The sequence below is a fragment of the Pteropus alecto genome, unplaced genomic scaffold, assembly GCF_000325575.1.
Source record: "Pteropus alecto unplaced genomic scaffold, ASM32557v1 scaffold101, whole genome shotgun sequence".
Taxonomy (NCBI): Eukaryota; Metazoa; Chordata; class Mammalia; order Chiroptera; family Pteropodidae; genus Pteropus; species Pteropus alecto.
In genome coordinates this window covers 6,357,879-6,378,271 of record NW_006432945.1, presented here as the reverse complement: position 1 = coordinate 6,378,271, position 20,393 = coordinate 6,357,879, and the positions used below count along the sequence as shown (strand labels likewise).

The following is a 20,393-nucleotide window of genomic DNA, read 5'->3' as shown; positions in this document are numbered from 1 at the left end:
AGCCATCCAAAAATGCTTCTGGGACAGTATTATAGAAATATTGTAAGGAGTGCCTCATCTTCAGTCTTCAGCCAATCGGCAAATAGCCATTCTAGGAATTCTGAGTGGGGATGCGAAAAAGTGTAAGATGTATTTCCTACCCTCAGTGTCTGCTAATTCCACATAAATATATAAAAAACTGACAGTTTAGTTGAAAATGCGGTAAGTTCTGTAAGTCTGAGTTAACTATCAAATGGACGATACAGACAATACATTTTGGCAGTATAACAAAAGGTGAAATTACGTTTGCCTGGAATAATCTTGGAAGGTTACTTGGCTTTTTCGAGGGGTAGATGGGACAAAAGACGTGGTTAAGGAAAGCAACTGAGCTAATGTGGCTGAAACAGGAAAGTTAACAGAGTGAATATTTGGAAATCATTTTGACAAGGTTGAGTTGAGTGAAAAAAGAGCTAATATTTAAATCCAGCCTAGGAATTAAGACTATTTATAAAATCTCTGTAATATCCTGAATAAGAAATTGAAAGTCTAGCTAAATACGCCCATGGTTACTAAGTGGCAGAAATGGGATATGAATACAGAAGTATAGCCTCAGAATCCATGCTACAAACCATGGCACCTCACAGCCTTTGGTAAAGAAAGGCTACTGCAGACAAACAAGAAGAGTCTTGAGAATTGGGTGGTGGGTGTCGGCACACAGAAACCTGAGAAGCCTACACAAGGAGGACGGGAGCAGGGGAGAGAGTGGGAGGGAGCGTGAAGATGTATGTTAGAGAGAAGAGGGTAGAGACCTTGGGAATTATGATCCTGTAATAATGGAGCTGTTGAGGAAGGAAAGGCCAGAATCACTGGTGGAGGAAAGTAGGATAAGTCAGTCAAGCTATATGGAGTTTAGGGGCAAGCAAAGGGCCCCACCCCTGCTCAGAGGCGGAGCCCAGTGTTCTGGAAGGCAGCTGATAGAATTCTCAAACCTCAGCTCTGACTGAATGATAGAGGGAGAGGGAGACAGTTGTAGGAACACAAGCCTCCGCCATGTGTGGTTAAAACAGTCTTAGCAAATTTCACTGAGTATAGCAGTTCATTTTTTCAGAGCACAGATCCCAATATTGGAATGGAGATGATGGTGAAGAAATCCTGGGATCCGTTGAATCTCCACCACGTAGGCCAGTCAGGCACCCTGGAGTGTGCAGGTCCCCCGAGGGGCACAAGGAGAAGACTATGTGGAAATGAAAACTTCTAAGCTCCCTGCTATACTAAATACCATCAATGATAACTCCAACTTCAATGATTCTCCCTCTTTTGAATGTTTTAGCAATTGATTGCAAAGTTATTTAGTAATCAATCACATACTGTTTGTTTTACATCTTGTATTATTTTGTTATTATTTATAACTTGTTTATATTAAACTTTTTTTTATGTTCACATACTTTGTATTCTCAACCAGATTGTGAACTCAAGTCAGAAATCATATATTACACTATACTTCTTCGTATCTTCTACCTGCAGTACCTGGTACAAGGTTCTCAGTAACTGCTGAATGGTCGGCCAGTGAATGAATGACGAATGAGTATTGATGCATGTTGCAGATAAATACATGGAAAATATTTACCGATATTCAGTTATATACTGAGCACCAAACTGAGTACTAGGAGGTTGATATTAATTGAATATAATTTTTGACTTCAAGAAGCTTACAAACCCAGTATGGGAGAAAAGATGTAATAAGCCAGTAATAAAGATGTTATTTTACTGAATGATATCCTAGACATAAAAAGATTGTATATTTTAAAGCCTTAAAAACTTATAAAGAAATTGTGATTTTATTGCCATTTTATCTGAATTGTATTGAAAAGGCCTTTCTAGACCTTCAATGGCTAATATTAATGAAATTAAAAGAAAGTAGGACATACATGAAAATTGTTGAATCTTGAGGAGTCTTGAATGTGCATATAGTCATTCATTTTACAGTTCTCTCTACTTTTTATATGTTTTAAAATATTCAGAATACAAATGAAAAATAAGAGATCACAAATAACATTGATAGAATAGCCCCAATTACTGATGAAATAGAAACTGTAGTTTCAAAACATAATTTTTTTTTTTAGATTGAAGATGCTCAAGTTCAAGACACCGGTCGTTATACTTGTGAGGCAACAAATGTTGCTGGGAAAACTGAGAAAAACTATAATGTCAATATTTGGAGTAAGTGTCTTCAGCCCCTGTAAAGCAAATGATGAAGCTTGTGGTTTAACCTTTCATTCTTTGTGTCAACTCTTAAAATGGCATCCCGTAACTAAAATTGACCACAATACATGGGTGGACACTAATCAATATGTTCAGTGAGTATTAATTGTTCTTGATACTCATATAATTAAGTCAAGAGCAATTGATTATAGACTCACTGAACCTAAACGTATTAATCATTGTAACTGATTTAGTTTGTTCTTTATTGGCCAAATTATGTATGAGAATTGCGTGAGTGTAGGTGTGGGTGTGTGTTTGAGAGAGAGAGAGAGAACACATACACTTGTTGAGTAAGAGATGGAATTACTATGCTGACCAGTGTGAATAACAATTCTTGCTTGAAATTTTACTATTTAAGGTAATTAATAATTAAGGTAATTCTTAGAAATAATCACAACTTTTACATTGGCTGTGGTTGTCAATTATTAAAAAGTGCTCCCATTTCCAGTGTATTTATGTTTATGTTTAATACCTCTTTAAAATCATTTGTAACATTTTAAGCCCTCTCAATTTTGATTGTATTTTTAAATTTTTTAATTATTGAGATGAGCTAAAATTTACCTCTGATTATAAAAGTTTATTTAAAAACACATTTAAAATAAAAATAGAGGAAATAATTTGCTTCCAGAAGAGAAAAAAATTTTTAAAAACTTTAAAAGTAAGCATTTATGTAGAAAATCACATTAACAATAAATCTTCATAATCATTTTAAAAATAATCTTGAAGATTATGAGACGTGCTAATATTCACCCTATAAAAGAATAAATTTACTTTTTAATAGTAAAATTTACGATCTAGTAAATTTATATTTGCTACTTAGTAGTCATGTATCATTAACTTATGCTCTTACCTCCTTCTCCTCTCCCTCCATTTCTCTTTTTCTTCCTTTCTCATTTCTTTCAAATAGTAAAAATATTCATATAACTCCCTATATAGGTAAGATAACATAGGTGTTATCAAGTAAAGGTTAAAACCAAGATTTGTAGTGATGATCAATTAGAAAGTGAGATGAAGAATTCATTTTTAAAATGCTGTATTGGAAATACCTATAGACTGTCCATGTGAAGCTGTCCTACATGCAGTCAGAAATAGGAGCCTACAGTTTAGGAGAGAGAGAACCACTAAAAGGTAAGGTTGGACACATGAGTATACATGTAGCAGCTGATATTAGAGAGAGTAAAAAGGATGTATACATAAGAGTCCTCTGTAGAATGACTCTCATGTGTACTGCGTAAGAAGGGAAACAGAAAAAGCGACCCCAAATGGGAAACTGAGAAGGAACAAAAAGGTAGAGGGAAAACCGGCTAAAAATTGTGTCATGGAAACTAAGTGAAACGGTGTCCCCAGAAGAACATGGACAACAGATAAGTTGGATGTGGATGAGTGGATGGATGGATGGATGGATGGATGGATAAATGAATAATGTCAAATATTGCAGAGAAGTCAAATTAGACATAAACTGTGAAGTATACTTCAGTAGAGGAAAACAATACAGTAGGCACAAAAAATGAATGATAGAGAAGAGAGTGTTAAGACATCAAAGATAGACTCACTCAAAAACTATTTATAGTGTGCTTCTGTGTCCCAGGCATATGCCACGTTTAGGCATAGAGAGGTTAATGAGAAAAGACAATGACATTGTTCACACAGAATTTATATTCTGGTCTAAAATTATCTTTCGATGGCCAATTAAAATTAAATTTCCTGAGAGTTATTATAGGAAGTTTTGTAAGAAAATATATCAGGGGATTGTGACATCTGTTCGAGGGTTTAAGGACGAGTGGTTGTTAGGTCTCTGAGGAGAATGGAAGCATTACAAAGACCTGAAGAACACCATTCACTGTGGAGCATAGTGTGATGCAGAGGACAGGGAGAAGATATTAGGTAGGAAAGGTTAAGTGGGGCATATTGAAGAGAGCCTCTAAAATCAATTTCAAAAGTACACATTTGATTCTAACAGCGATATGATACCACTAAAAAGATTTAAAGAAGGACTAGAGTGTTCAGATCTGTATTTTAGAAAGATAGCAGAAAAACTCTAGAAGTATTTAAAAAATTGATTAATAGGGTTAATTGATTAGGTGGAGAAATGTGGAAACAAGAAGAGTAAAGGATTGATGTCAGTATGGGTTGGCCAGCGGGGCTGTGTGGACAGTAGTATCCCTCCATCAGAGAGGGAACAAAGGTGGCCGAGTTCATTCTGGGATAAGTCAGGTTTGACCGTGGCCCTAAGGAAGGCATCCCAGTTGAGATGTTAAATAGTCAGAGGGGGTCTGCATTGTAGGTACAGAGGTGCAAATATTTCTATGAATGGAAGCCATGAAAGTAGAAAAGGGTAGAATTTAGGCTGGTGATCATGAATTTATTGTGGTGGTAATTCGTGTAATTGTCATTGTCTTCTGTAGGACTTTCCATCTATGGTATAGGTGATGACAGGGTAAACTATAGGACTCCTGTGCTGCCAAACAGGAAGGACAGTGGTACAAGGTGGTTGAGACTATTGGCAAAGGAGTAGTTGAAACTATTGATCATGAAATCACAGCTGGATAGAAAAGCCAGTAAGCCAGAGTAGGCGGCTGGGGAGACTTCTGAGATAAAAGGAGTTGAGATTCAGTAAAGTCAATGAATTGAGAATTGGGAATAATTGAATGGAAGAGCTGGAAAGATGGAGCAGTTGTCAGAGAGTGGCCTAAATTTGTAATTTATAGGAAAAATGTTATAGGTAATGAAAAGGGTATGGCCTTTGATGGAGAAGGGAATCAAGGAATTGAGTAGCCAGAGTGTTTAGACAGGTTATACATGTGGATGCTGAGTTCATACAGAATGATAGCAGGTCTTCATGTAAAGAGGATGGATGACAGCAAGTACCAAATCGTTCAGCGAATGGAAAAAGAGTGTGCTTCACAGATGGTGGTAAGAATGAGAAAGAGAAGTAAATTGGTGGCATGAGCCTCAGAGGAATAGAAGCTTTCGCAGGGGTGGTTGAACAATGACTGAAAACTGCACCGGAGAGTGAGAAGGATTCTCTCACTTCTCAACTCCCAGGAGCTTGGGAGAGCAAGCATCTGCCGCCTGGTAACATCACAACCAGAGAAGTGGCAGAGGAGAGAGTTCAGCCAGAAAATGCAGACTCGGCCTCTCAGAGAAGCGTGGGTAGTCAGGATTCACTTTGAATATTCCAAAGAGAAGCTGGAGGCCAGTGAGAGGCAGGCTGTGCAGTCTAGAATAGGTGACCCGTCTGTTTCTTAGATCAAATTCCTTACCTTCGTTCTTTACTATGTGTTATATGCCTGTTGTTTTCCAATTCTGAACATCATCTGAGATAACAAAACTGGTTAGGCACATGTGACTGGGTTAAGTTTAAACTTGGTAGGTGCCTTTGCTTTTTGGTGTAAGATGTCTACATATCTATAATAAATTAGCTTCTTTTTATGCCACTCTGAATATTTTGGTAATTAAGTTTCTATTTGTGAAAACGGGAAGTTTGCTATTAGGTATTTAGTCTGTGTCATAAAACTGACTTTTAATGTGGTGTTAATAACATTAACCTCACAAGCTAATTATTTCCTGTGTCATTCGAGTGCAGACCTTTTTTGTTTTGCATGCCAAGTGTTGCAGGAATTTCATATTAAATGATCGTAAAAATCACATTTTGTATTTTTTCTTTTTTTAATCTTTCAGTACCACCAAATATATATGGTTCTGATGAACTTGGTCAACTTACAGTCATTGAAGGGAACCTCATCAGTCTGCTATGTGAGTCAAGTGGAATTCCACCCCCAAATCTCATTTGGAAGAAGCAAGGTCAGTTTTCATCCTTTGACATTTATGAAATTAAATCTAAATGAAATATTGATGAATTTATATTTCTTTGACAAACCTGTCAAATTATTAACAAACTTTCCAGGGGTTTGCATACCAAAATACCAGACAGCATAATTAAATGTTATATGTGCAACACGTGATACTTCCACATTATACAGCTTAAAATCTAGAATTTTGAGACTGACTGCTGCCCAGAAAAAAATTAATTTTTTTTTAAATTTTAAAGCAGCGTCATCTGCTTTTTAGCTACTTGAAGTCAAAAGTAAATAGATAAGGATATAGACTTATCAGAAAGCGTACATAAAATGCTTTCTATTCTTGCTTCGTATTCTGCCATTTGGCTTTCTCTGCAGGTTCCCCAGTGCTGGCCGATTCTGCAGGACGATTCAGAACTTTACCTGGAGGCAGACAGTTACAGATTTCAGGTGCTGAAAAATCTGATGCTGGGCTCTATACATGTGTGGCATCAAATGTCGCTGGAACTGCAAAGAAAGACTACAGTCTGCAAGTTTACAGTAAGTTATTGATTAGCCAGGCTTTGGCACAATTTTCTTTAAATCTTTTCATCCTTCCCTTTTCCTCATAAGTTTAAGATACACTCGAAGTGGCATAGTTATACTATACCTCTCATAAAACCCACAAATTTAAATTATGCTGACATAATCAAGAGAAGTTACTTATTTCTGGCTATTATTTAGTCAGCGGTACAGTTGTCCTGTGTAGATCAGTTCAGTGATGGCGGACACATGAATGTGGCTGTAATTTGTTAGGGGCAGTATAGTGGGCATGTGGAATGAGGAGGGGTGACATTGTACCATAGGGTATATTTATAACATGTAATAAAATATTTTAAATAATAATTTGTATTAGATTTTAAAGTGTTTAAAATATGTAATTATCTCATTCAGCCTTTACCTGAGTTGTAATATGAGACAAAACTATTGCCCACATTTTACTTTAGTATAAACTTAAGCCTCGAGAAGATTCCATGACTAACTGAGGTCACATGGCTTGTATGTGATAGGAATGAATAGCAGTAGAACACAAGATTACTAACGCTGGCTCATTTTTCTTCTCATACGTATATCTGTTGAAGGTAGTCTAATTTTTGTTCATGGAATCAGTATAAATTAGGTGACTTCAGCTGCAAAGTTAGAGAATAACTAGTATCTGTTGCTTAAAAAAGTAGAGGTTTATTTTCTCACATAAAGAGAAACCTGAGGTTGGCAGTCATAAGTTGGTCAGCACTAAACAAATAAAATTAGAAATGACAGAGAAGTTACAACCATTAAAACAGAAATTCAAAAGATCATACAACAGTTAAATGCCATAAAATTGGACAACCTAGAAGTGCATAAATTCTTAGAAACAGACAATCTTTCAAGAATGAATTTTTAAAAAAATAGAAAATACGAATGGATGGATTACTAGTAAGGATATTGAATCATTAATCAAAAACCTCCCAACAAACAGAAGTCTAGGACCATCTGGTGAATTCACTGGTAAATTTTACTAAAGATTCAAAGATTTGATACCTATCCTTCTGAAACTCTTCCAAAAAATTAAAGAGGAGGGAATGTTTCTAAACTCATTTTACAAAGCTTGCATTACTCTGATACCAAAAACTATACAAGGATACTATAAAAAAGAGAAAATTATAGGCCAATATCCTTAATGAACATAGATACAAAAATATTCAACAAAGTATTTAGCAAAGCAAATTCAACAATATATTAAAAGGATCATGCATAATGATCAAGTGAGATTTATTCCAGGGATGCAAGGATGGTTCAACATTTACAAAGCAATCAGTGTGATACACCATGTTAACAAAATGAAGAATAAACACCATAACAAAATGAAGAATAAAAATCATCTCAATATATACAGAGAAAGCATTTAACAAAATTTAATATCCATTTGTGATAAAAACTCTCAGCAAAGTAGGTATAGAGAGAGCGTACCTCAACATAATAAAGGCCATATATGACACTTCCACAGCTGGTATCCTACTCAATAGTGAAAACTTGAAAGCCTTTCATCTAAGATCAAGAACAAGACAAGGATGCCCATTCTTCCACTTTTACTCAGCATAGTATTAGAAGTTCTAGACACAGCAAGTAGGCAAGAAAAAGAACCAAAGGCATTCAAGTCAGAAATGAAGAAGTAAAACTCTCACTATGTGCAGATGACATGATATAATACATATAGAAAACCCTAAAGATTCCACCAAAAAAAAAAAAACTGTTAGAACTAATAAATGAGTCCAGCAAAGTTGCAGGATACAAAATCAATATACAGAAATCTGTGGCATTTCTATATATTAATAGTAAACTATCAGAAAGAGAAATTAAGGAAACAATCCCATTTACAATAGCATTAAGAGAATAAATACCCATGAATAACTTTAACCAGGAATTGAAAAACCTGTTCACTGAAAAATATTAAAAAACTATTAAAATAAATTGAAGAAGAAACAAATAAATGGAAATATATTTCAACTCATGGATTATAAGAACATGTTAAAATGTTCATATTACCCAAAACAATCTACAGATTCAATGCAATCCCTATCAAAATTCCAATGGTATTTTTCACAGAATTAGAATAAATAATTTTAAAACTTTTATGGAACCACAAAAGATCCTAAATTGCCAAAGCAATCTTTAGAAAGAAGAACAAAGTTGGAGATATCCTGCGCCCTGATTTCAGACTATACTATAAAGCTATACTAAACAAAACAGTATAGCATTGGCATAAAAGCAGATACAATTTAATGGAACAGAATTTACAGCCCAGAAGTAAACCCACACATGTATGTGAACAAAGTAATTTACAACAAAGAAACCAAGAACATACAGTGACGAAAGGACAGTCTCTTTAATAAATGATATTGGAAACCAGATAGCCACATGCAAAAAAAGAAAAAAAAAAAACCTTTAACTTCGACTACTGTCTTACACCATATACATAATTAACTCAAAATCAATCAAAGACTTGAATGTAATACCTGAAACACCAAAATCCTGAAAGAAAACATAGGCAGTAAGTTCTTTGACATTGGTCTCCGAGGCATTTTTGTGGATCCAACTCTAAAGGCAAGGGAAACAAAAGCGAAGATAAGCAAATGGGACTGTATCAAACTAAAAAGCTTCTGTGCAGTGAAGGAAACCATCATCAAATGAAAAAGCAACCTACCGAATGGAAGCAAATATTTGCAAATCATACATTCAACAAGGAATTGATATCCAAAATACATAAAGAACTCGTACAACTCAACAGCAAACAAACAAACAAACCTGATTAAACAATGGGCAGAGGATCTGAATAGACATTTTTCCAAAGATATACAAATGGCTACCTGGCACATGAAAAGATGTTCAGCATCACTAATTATTAGGGAAATGCAAATCAAAACCACAATATCACCTCGTAACTATTAGAAATAGCTATTATAAAAAAGTGAAACAATAAGAGTTGGAGAAGATGTGAGAATAAGGGAACTCTTATATACTGTTGATGAGAATGTAAATTGGTACGGCCATGACTGAAAACAGTATGAAGATTCCTCAAAAAATTAAGAATAAAACTACCATATGATCCAGCTATTCCACTTCTGAGTACTTTTTCAAAGAAAGTAAAAACACTAATTTGAAAAGATAAATGAACCCCTGTGTTCACTATAGCATTTTTTACAATAGCCAAGATATGGAAACAACCTAAGTGTCTATCAATGGATGAATGGATAAAGATGTGGTGTGTGTGTGTGGATAAAGATGTGGTGTGTATACATATATATATATATGTATACATACACACATATGTGTGTGTGTGTGTGTGTGTGTGTAATGGAATACTACTCAGTCATGAAAAAGAATGAAATTTTGCCATTATTACATGGGTGGACCTTGAGGTTATTTTGCTAAGTGAAGTGAGTCAGATGGAGAAAGACAAATACTGTATTATTTCACTCATGTGAAATCTAAAAAACAAAAGAAAAGAAAAAGAAAACCAACTGAGCAAAAACAAACTCAGAGAACAGATTGATAATTATCAGGGGGAAGTTGTGGGGGTACGAAATGGGTGAATGGGGTCAATTGTATGGTGAAAGACAGTAACTAGACTTTTGGTAGTGATCACTTTGTAGTGCATACAGATATCAAATTACAGAGTTGTACACCTGAAGTTTACATGTCACATGCCAATTTTACCTCAATAAAAAATGTTATATTTTTCCCTTTTACCAGGAGAGCTAAAAGTTCACAAAATCTAGACCATCTGCCCCTGCCAAGAGACCTTTATTTAGATTTTTTAGTCCTAAATAGATTCATGTGGCCATCTCAATGATCAGAGACAACTGGGAAATAGTCACAGCTCTTTTCAACTCCTGTAATAGAAGGTGGAGGGGGAAAAGGGATTGGTAATAGACATTGAGTTGTGAGCTAGGCTATTATACCTATTTTAAAATTAATACAACAAAGTTTTCTGCAAATGATAAGTTCAAATATTTGTAAAACTTTTCAAAAACAGGTAAAGTAGCAAACATGACGTTCTTTCCTTAGTGTATTGATAGCTTTGTTTTAGATATGAACCCATTTAGAAACACTGGAGAAGAACTCTACCTCTCAACATAGCAGTGCCATGTCTGTTAGTCTTAGGTCTTTCTTTAGGAGTTAATATTTTGACATCAAAACTGAATTTAACTTTGACTGATGGAATTTTCTGTGTAAAACTGAAGAAGACATTTCCTATTTTGTTCTCTTTCTTGTTTTAAATGCAGTTCGACCAACCATATCCAACAGTGGCAGCCACCCTACTGAAATCATTGTGACTCGAGGGAAGAGTATTTCCTTGGAGTGTGAGGTGCAGGGTATTCCTCAACCAACAGTGACTTGGATGAAAGATGGCCGCCCCTTGACCAAGGGAAGGGGAATAGAGATATTGGATGAAGGTCGCATCCTTCAGCTGAAGAATATTCATGTATCTGACACAGGCCGTTATGTGTGTGTGGCTGTAAATGTAGCAGGCATGACCGACAGAAAATATGACTTAAGTGTACATAGTAAGTGTAAATAACAAGCGCAATAGGTCTATTCATTGGCTGATATAATCTGTAGCATCCTGGATGAGAGATAAAGGTCTTGAGTGTTGAGTCTTTTATTTATAGTCTGTTGTTTTCTGCATACACACTACTTCTCTAGAACAATCTCATCACTTATCCTTCTATGACTGACCTATCATTTCTTACCTTGCTGAAAGAAGCATGTATTGAATATTATTTTAAGAAAGCACATAGTGAAGTAGATAATTGTCTTTGATAATTGTACTTCTCGTCGAGTTCTACCCCAACTGCTATTCTTTGATTCTTTGTTTTCCAAATCAGCTGTCTTGGCTGGTATAAACCTAGGTTCCTGAGAGCTTGCTGACTCAGCATCAGTTGGTCATGAGTTATACTGGAGTCAGCTTTAATGTTCTCTTTAGTGAGTCATAAATGTGCATAGGAATAGACCAAGCATTATGTTCTCAGGGACACCTATTTGTATGCATAGAATTTGAATTGAAATTTTTAAATCTATAAAAATGATGGTACATCTAATATAACTTGAATTTAGTCAAGACTCACACAAAATCCAGTTTTACTTTCCTCTAGTTCGCAGCCAATATATGAGCCAAAGCTTTAAGGAATCTGAATGTAAAAGAGCAAATGAGTCAACCTTAAGTATCTTTTGTTATATTATTTTAATTTTTAGATTATAATTATTTGTTAGAAAATCCTGCCTATAAGAAGGTCATGAATCTATATTAGAGGTTTACTGAAAAGATGAATGATTCATAGGAAATCACTCACCACCATGAGAATAATAATACGTAAGAGATTTATTGCTATTAGTGAGGAAAAGGTGACATTTTTACTTTCAGGAATGTTACACTAAAAATATTACTACAAATAGTAAGATCGAAGATGTGAATGTTTATTTTGCTTACTATTGATTAGTATATGGAAGTCTTCTTAGTAACAATAAATTTAGGATTTGGTACTTGATATATATTAACTACCCTCCTTTGCTTTTCTTATTCGTTTTGTTTTATCTTACAGCCCCTCCAAGCATCATGGGAAACCATGGGACACCTGAAAATATCAGTGTGGTGGAGAAGAACTCAGTGTCCCTGACTTGTGAAGCTTCAGGAATTCCCTTACCTTCAATTGCCTGGCTTAAAGACGGGTGGCCCATCAGCCTTAGCAGTTCTGTGAGAATTCTCTCAGGTATAAGAAATTCTCCTAGTCTAATAATTGGGTTATCGTCATATGGCCACAATTTCTCCTTCATTTCTCATCTTTCCCTGTTTTATATTTCTTTTTGATTTGCTGCTCACTATAATACTGATCATATTAAGGGGAAAATATGTAGAAGGATATCAGAAGCTACATGAAAAGGGGAAAATCTGTAAATTATATCTAGATCCTTTTAAAATGGAATCTTGACAATGGCTTATTATTTAAATCATGGTGATGTCAAAGTATCCATGCTACCATAAGTACCAACCAATTTGAAAAGTGAAAAGTGAAAAGAAACGCTAAAATTGAGACCAGAGTCTAGAGTGATTCATTTTATATAATATACCTCCAAAACCAAGTATTTCAACTTATTTATGACTCTCTTCTGAGTGAATTTTATATTTCCAGGATGGGATAGTTTACTATGAGCTAAGATTTCCTTATTATTGTAAAAGAGATATCAACTTATTCTACATCTAATTGTGTAGGAAATCTATTAGCTTGTCCTTTATGGATCAAAGGGATCTTGGGACATGCCATAGGAATCTGCGCTTTGTCCCTTTTAATAATGACTTGAATACAACTAAGAAGACTCTTGCCAAGTTTGTGGTTAATAAAAAGCTTAGATACTTAACAGAATAACTAATGTGTTGAATGAAGGCATCCAGATTTAAACACACTTCATGCTAGAACTTTTGAGTTATACCTAACAAAATAAAAGTTAAATTAACTCCTGCATTTAAGTTCAAAAACCAGTGATGAAAATTAGGGTGAGATATAGCTTCAGAATTCTTCATATGAAAAGATCTCTGAATTCTGTTATTCATTTATTATGCATTAACAGTGTAATGTGTTTAGCAAGAAGATAAATGAAACATTTTGCCACATTAACAAAATGTATTTTCACCATTGAGAAAAGTAAGAGACCTATTGTACTGTGGACTTAACTCACTCATTATGAAAACCAGAAGGATTACTGACAATATTTTTAAAGGAGAGTAACCATGATGGTAAATAATTACAAAATAATTTGTCTGATTGTAATGAACCTGGAAAATAAACCTTATGTAACCTTATAGTTACATAGTGACAATTGAATTTAAATTCTTTGAAGAGCTGTTGTGTAGGAAAGGAGTATGTTGGTTCTGTTTAGTTCCAGGGGTAGAAAGTAATGGGACCGATTTGGATCTGAATATAAACTAACTAACTATCTGTTTGTCTGTCTGTCTGTCTGTCTATCTATCTGTCTGTCTGTCTGTCTATCTATCTATCTATCTATCTATCTATCTATCTATCTATCTATCTATCTATCTATGTCAAGATGAGCTATTTTAAGAAGTAGTGAGCTCCCTGGCCCTAAATTTGTTCAGAGTTTAAATCCCTACGTTTGAAAACTGTTCAGAAAAGATTCTTTCCTAGTGTTTGAATTAGATCTAAATATCCTAAGGTCCCTGTGTTTCTTCAAGATCTCATTCTATAAATGGGAACTCGACGAAGAATGTACATTGCTAATAACCTCATTTATTGCCTATCATACTAGATTTATGACTCCGTGCAAGTTACTCGACTTTGCTAAATTCCGTTTCTTTGCTGGTAAAGTGAAGATATTAGTAGGATTTACCTCTTAGGGGTTTTGTAAGGATGAGATGAGTTAATGTATGTAAAGCAGTTAACATAGCGCTTGCTTATGTGTAAGCATCCAATACATGTTTGTCCTTATTGCCGTAGACAACCTGGAAAGAGGTTTGTGGTCTCCACGGCCTGGGAGACATTCCTGCACCCTCACTATGATGCTTTCATTTTCATAGGACTCCCAGACTGTGTTGGGTATAGGAAATCATAGTCATGGCAAAGATTCTATTACAATTTGGTTACCCTAAAACCTGAACACATTATCTTCTCATCTTGAAATTATCCTCATATTTTTTTTTTACTTTTTTTCTAATTCTCAATTGCTGAAAAAGTGGGAATTCATATTAAACAGAATAACTACGTCAGAGCTCCTGGAAATCAAAAAGGCAAGATAGAGCGATGTGCTCTGGCTTATTATAGATAGGCAGGAGTGGTCTTTTGGTTCTATTTCGTTTTGTTTTGCTTGACTAGCAGCTGGAGATCCCTGAGGGAACACAGTAAAAGTATTTCACCTTGTGGTGCTGCCAATGGAGTCATCCAGTTTTACAGTCTGAACATGTGTATTGTGCAACAGATGAATGAGAATCAAATGAATGGCATATGACTTGCTTGGTCCGTAGTCTGCTGCACACTTCTGTTTCATTAAGATTAGTCCTCCTGAGACTTTAAGTGCAGCCTTTCTGAAAGCAATACTTTGATGAAGTCTCTATTATTGTTATGAAGTTATGTGCCAAGAAGAAATAACCGCTATAAAAATTTAATAGGTACAAGAACTGTCTCCGTATAAGTAACTGTCAGACCCTTTTTTGTTTTTCGCTGGATTAAGTGAGAAGACCAGGAAACAGAGAAAAGAAAGATCATGAGACTTATGAGGTTGAGGTTTGCAGAGCCAGCAGTGACTCATAAAAGTTAGATTGTTTTAATATCTCTCAACTGGAATCATATTATGGTTTCACTAGTCTGAAGTAGCAATGAGCGCTTGAATCTTTTCTTAATTACCGTAAGTCTTTGACGTATTTAGATAATTTCTGTATTCAACGTTGCTTACATAAATTCAATTGGGGAATAAGCTTTGTTTGTTTAAATGAAGTACTATTAAGTTTGAGGATGGGAAAGTTGCTTATTGGAAAAGCTCAATGACAGCTTATGTTTACAAAAAGACAGTAGATGGACACTCCTGATGAATCCAGGTCCACATGGATATTTATATGAAAATTTCATCTTTAACCATTTCGGTCTTTTTCTTTTTTGGTTCAAATTCAGAGTACTAAGCAAAAATACACCAGCCAGAAAATTATGATAAAATCTAAGAAATGTTGTACATTTTTACTTAGCGTCAGCTCCTCAGAGGATTTCGCGGACTCTCCTCCCAGCGCATCTCAGCTCCCTTGCGGGCTTCGTTTCAGTCTCATTTGCCGGCTCCTCCCTCTTCCTTCGCCTCAAATGGAGTTTTCCTCCAAATTATACCCTTCAGCATATCAGAGTTTCACTCTCAGTCTACATCCATTTATTGGATGAAGAATCTCTCCAGGCAAAACATTACATTACATAGAAGTTCAGAATATAAAAGAAACAAAAGCAGAGTTACACCGTTGAATGAGGTGACCCTCCCACACACACACCCCTAAACTTTGATATAAATAATTCTAGGATTCCATGAAACTCAATTGAAAAACTGGTGGTCAGACATCCTGGTTTCATCCATCCCTTACATGTTGTTGTCACTTATATCCGGGTGGCTGACCTGGTCGTCTTTCTTACATTCCCAGTTCTATGTTCCGTGGCAAACTGGGAATCACAGTTACCTTTTAAAGCACAAATCAGATCGAGACCTTTTTGTTTACACACTTCATATCCTTTAGTGCAGCGGTCCCCAACCTTTTTGGCATCGGAGACCAGTGCACCTATGAGAGTCTAATGCCTGATGATCCGAGGTGGAGCTGAGGCAGTGATGCTAGCGCTGGGGAGCAGCTGCAAATACAGATGTAACTTCACTCGCTTGCCCGCCACTCGCCTCCTGCTGCGCGGCCCAGTTCCTAACAGGCCACGGACCTGTACCAGTCTGCAGCCCAGAAGTTGGGGACCCCAGCTTTAGTGAACATAGTAAGGTCTAGATTCCTTAGCATCGCATTCAAGGGCCCACCGAATCTGGCCATACTCCATCTATCCTCATTTGTGACCATTTTCTTCAACTGCTCTGCTTAAAGTACCACACTCACATCTACTTTCTACCTTTGTATCCTCGTTCCTATTTCATCTACAGTGGAGGCTCTCAACTCCTCTGCGTGTTAAAGTATGTTTACCTTTTATGGTTATATTCAAATATCACCCCTGTGAAACTCTGTTTCTTGCTTGCTACCACTTAATTTTTTATTATTTAATTTTTTATCCATCGACCCAGAAAATTCTTCTGAATTATCTATTCTGTTTCATAGAGGCTAAAAGTATGATTTAGTTTTTAAAAAGCTTGGCGTAAATTCATTTAAAGGCCTCTGAAGCACATTGATTAAATTTTACCTAAATTGAACACCACTTGGACAACTCATAAAGTTTCAGATTTCTTTTTGAGTCATCTGGTGTTTTTCTTCTCCAGGAGGTAGGACTCTGCGGTTGATACAGACCAGAATAGAAGATGCTGGCCAATATACTTGTATCGTAAGAAATGCAGCTGGTGAAGAAAGAAAAGTCTTTGGACTTTCAGTATTAGGTATTTATATAATTTGCACATCTAGAAAAAATCTAATTGGCTAACATACATTCTGGAATGAGAGTTTAAATTAATCTACAGCTTGATCCCACATGTATGTGTTCTTTGGCCCTTGGACTGTCACAGTTAATAAGAATTCGATGCTAGAATTATTTAGAGGTAATCAGACTAAAATGAAATGCCATGTCCTGTGAGTTCACACTTGTTCAACAATATTCTAAGACTCTGGTAACTTACTTAATGCGAATGCTTATTAGAGTTATAGTGAGAAAAATAAATGTGTGATAAATGTTCTTACTCACTGATTTGTTGACACTTTTATCCAGACTTTAAGATTTACATTACAACAAAATTCATTGTATATTTGAATTCATAACATATAACTTTACAATATATCTTAAAGTTGGAATTGATCAAAATAATATTATGACATTATTCTAGTAATCCAATAATGAGAATTTGGGGGTTTGCTTTAAGTTATAGCTTAATAAAAACATAAACCTAGATGCCTGTAAAATTATTAAAATTGTTACTTTTTTTATCTTTTTTTAGTACCGCCTAGCGTTGTGGGTGAAAATACATTGGAAGATGTGAAGGTAAAAGAGAAACAGAGTATTACACTGACTTGTGAAGTGACAGGTAAGGGGCTCAGCTCTCATACTTCTACTATCCCCCCACTTCATAATTATTCATTCCCTCGGCTACGTATCCGAATTGAGACAACATCAAGCTGCTGTAATATGCATTTGAAATTGAATTTTATTCCAGCCTGTAGAAATGTAGGAAGAAGTCTCTTAGGTTCTATAGAGATAAAAAAGAAATTTCCTCATAGAAGAGAGGAAGGTAGAGAAGGAAGGAAGGAAGGAAGGAAGGAAGGAGAGAGAGCCTCACACTGGCCTTTGCTTTTAATTCAATAAATTACTGTATTTAAAAAAAAATTCTGCTTCTGTTTGTATGCATGGTTTTCCTGCCCCACCTCTTTCTTTTCCGATTCCTTCACTGTTGATTGAAGGTTGTACCTTCCTTTCCTTTTCCTATTTTCTTAAATTTCATTTCAAAGACATAGGTAGGAATTTTGATGGAAAAGATGGCATTATTTCTAGTGGGGACTACCAAAAAACAAAATTGTCACCTTTTTTGGCAATATGTGTAATTTCTTCTTTTATTTTTTTTATTTTTTAATGTTCCAGCTTTCTTCCTGTTGTTGATTTCTAGTTTCATATCATTGTGGTCAGAAAAAAATACTTGGTATGATTTTAGTCATCTTAAATTCGCTAAGACTTGTTTTGTGGTCTAACATATGATCTATCCTAGAAAATGTTCTGTGTGCTCTTGAAAAGAATGTATATTCTGCTGTTGTTGGATGGAATGTTCTGTATAAATCTGTTATGTCTGTAGTGTTTTTTTAAATCCTCTGTTTTGTTACTGATTCTCAGATTAGATGATCTATCCGTTGTTGAGAGTGGAATATTAAAGTCTCCAACCGTTACAGTATTGCTGTTTATTTTTCCATTTAGTTCTGTTAGTATTTGCTTTATTTAGGTGCTTTGATGTTGGGTGCATAAATATTTATAATTATTATATCTTCTTGACCCCTTTTCATTATATAGTGACCTTCTTTGTCTTTTTTGACCACTTTTTAGCTTAAAGTTTATGTTGTCTGATATAAGTATAGCTACCCCTGCTTTCTTTTACTATTTTCTTGAACTATCTTTATACATCTGTTCACTCTCTGTGTGTCTTTAAAGCTAAAGTGAGTTTCTTGTAGGCAGTATATTGTTACATCTTGGTTTTATAATTCATTCTCCATCTTTTGATTGGAGATTTTAATTCATTTACATTTAAAGGATATGGATAGGTGAGGACTTACTATTGCCATTTTGTTCATTGTTTTGTGATTATTTTATATATCCTTTGTTCCTTGCTTCTTATCTTGCTCTTTTCTGGGTGTGATTTGATGACTTGGAAGTTCACTGATTCTTTCTCCTGCTGGGCCAAGTCTGTTACTGAAGCTCTCTTTTAAATTCTCCAGTTCAGGCATTGCATTCTTCAGCTCTAGGATTTGTTTTGTTTCGTTTTGTTTTGTTGATGGTTTCTATTTCTTTGTTGAAATTCTCATTTTGTTCATGCATTGTTCTCCTAATTTTGTTGTCTGTAAACTTCTTTAAGAAGGCTATTCTAAATTCTCTGTCAGACAGTTCATACATCTGCGTTTATTTAGAGTCAGTTATTGAGCTTTATTAGTTTCCCTTGATGATGTCATGTTTACCTGATTTTTTATGTTAGTATCTGTGTGTTTGAGTAAAGGGTCTCCTCTTTCAGACTTTATAGGTTCATTTCAGCAGAGACAGTCAGTCAGCTCAGCTTGGTGTTCTAGACAGGTTAGCTCATGGTATCCTTGGTCAGGTGGAGCTTTCTGTCAGATTCTCTATTTCTGTGAAGCCACTGCCTGAGCTGTGAGGTCAGGGTGGGATTGACATTGGCCGGGAACAACTGGACAGGACTGCTAGCTTTATTCTCTGCCCAAATGCAGCTGTAGAAGAGGCTCCATGGTTGCCCAGATTTTCTGGTCAGGCTTCTTAGGCAGGACGGGGCGCTATACTCAGTATTTGGGCAGACTTGTGAATTTCCTTCCCTGCCTGGGCGGGGCCATGGAACATGTACCACAACCAGTACAGCTGAGTTTTCCAGTTTTACTATAATTTCATCCTAGCCCTCTTTCCTAATACAACTTGCTTTTATGGTTTTAAAATTAAATTTAAAAAAGTATTTGAGTAATTTAAAACTTAATATTTAACATAAGTCCCATGTTAAAATAAATATAAAAGACATTTTCCCTATAGGCTATAAATATTAAAGGAATGATTACTATATATCTGTGTTTACCTATCTATATATCTATGCTAGAATCCTGATACAAACTGAAACTATCTGCTTGTTGAATTATTTAAAGGTTTTTTCTTTTTTATTGCTTTCTCTCAAAAGTAGAAAATATTCTTTTTAAAATTTAATATGAATGCAAAGGTATTTTTGAGTAATAATTTTAATAAAAATACTGCTCTGTTCTTTTTTAAGTGTATTTTACTGTAAAAATATTTAATTGTAATAGTCTAAGGTATGATAAGACAAAAAAACTAATTTAGAATTATTCTACTTATGTATGAAAACTAATCTTTATTTGAAAGTTATTTATAATCTATGTGTGTTTTTAAAATTATGGCATGATTACTATTATAAATTAGGTTATGTTTGCAGATTTATTTTGGAATGAATGATTACTGTATTTTTTTAGAAGTGGGATGTTTAAAAAGGCAGATGAGTGAAATGCTTTCTTTCAATTATTACTTGTAGACATGTGATTATATCCAGCTCTCAGAAATGGCTTTTTGTTGTAGGAAATCCCGTGCCAGTAATTACATGGCACAAAGATGGGCAGCTCCTTCAAGAAGATGACACCCATCACATTATGTCTGGTGGCCGTTTTCTTCAGATTACCAATGCACAAGTGTCACACACTGGAAGATACACATGTTTGGCTTCTAATACAGCTGGTGACAAGAGCAAAAGTTTCAGTCTTAACGTGTTGGGTAGGTATATTTGGAATATGTACTGTGTACCAGGTACTGTGTTTTATGCTGGGGACACAACCATGAACAAGATCGACATCAAATATGCAGTAGTAAAGGAGATATATATATACACACACGTATA

At 35.2% G+C, this 20,393-nt stretch overlaps 1 protein-coding gene across 2 annotated transcripts in view; it reads left to right on the top strand.

Moving 5' to 3' along the window:
- HMCN1 (hemicentin 1) overlaps window positions 1-20,393 on the top strand; it is a 375,430-nt gene that overhangs the window by 245,379 nt on the left and 109,658 nt on the right. For both annotated transcript variants that reach the window (XM_025043935.1, XM_006907734.3), the window contains exons 42-49: window positions 2,103-2,199; window positions 5,923-6,045; window positions 6,420-6,581; window positions 10,847-11,128; window positions 12,164-12,331; window positions 16,569-16,682; window positions 17,235-17,321; window positions 20,078-20,269. In XM_025043935.1, the coding sequence (XP_024899703.1) occupies window positions 2,103-2,199; window positions 5,923-6,045; window positions 6,420-6,581; window positions 10,847-11,128; window positions 12,164-12,331; window positions 16,569-16,682; window positions 17,235-17,321; window positions 20,078-20,269 (1,225 nt within the window). The remainder of the gene's footprint in view (window positions 1-2,102; window positions 2,200-5,922; window positions 6,046-6,419; window positions 6,582-10,846; window positions 11,129-12,163; window positions 12,332-16,568; window positions 16,683-17,234; window positions 17,322-20,077; window positions 20,270-20,393) is intronic.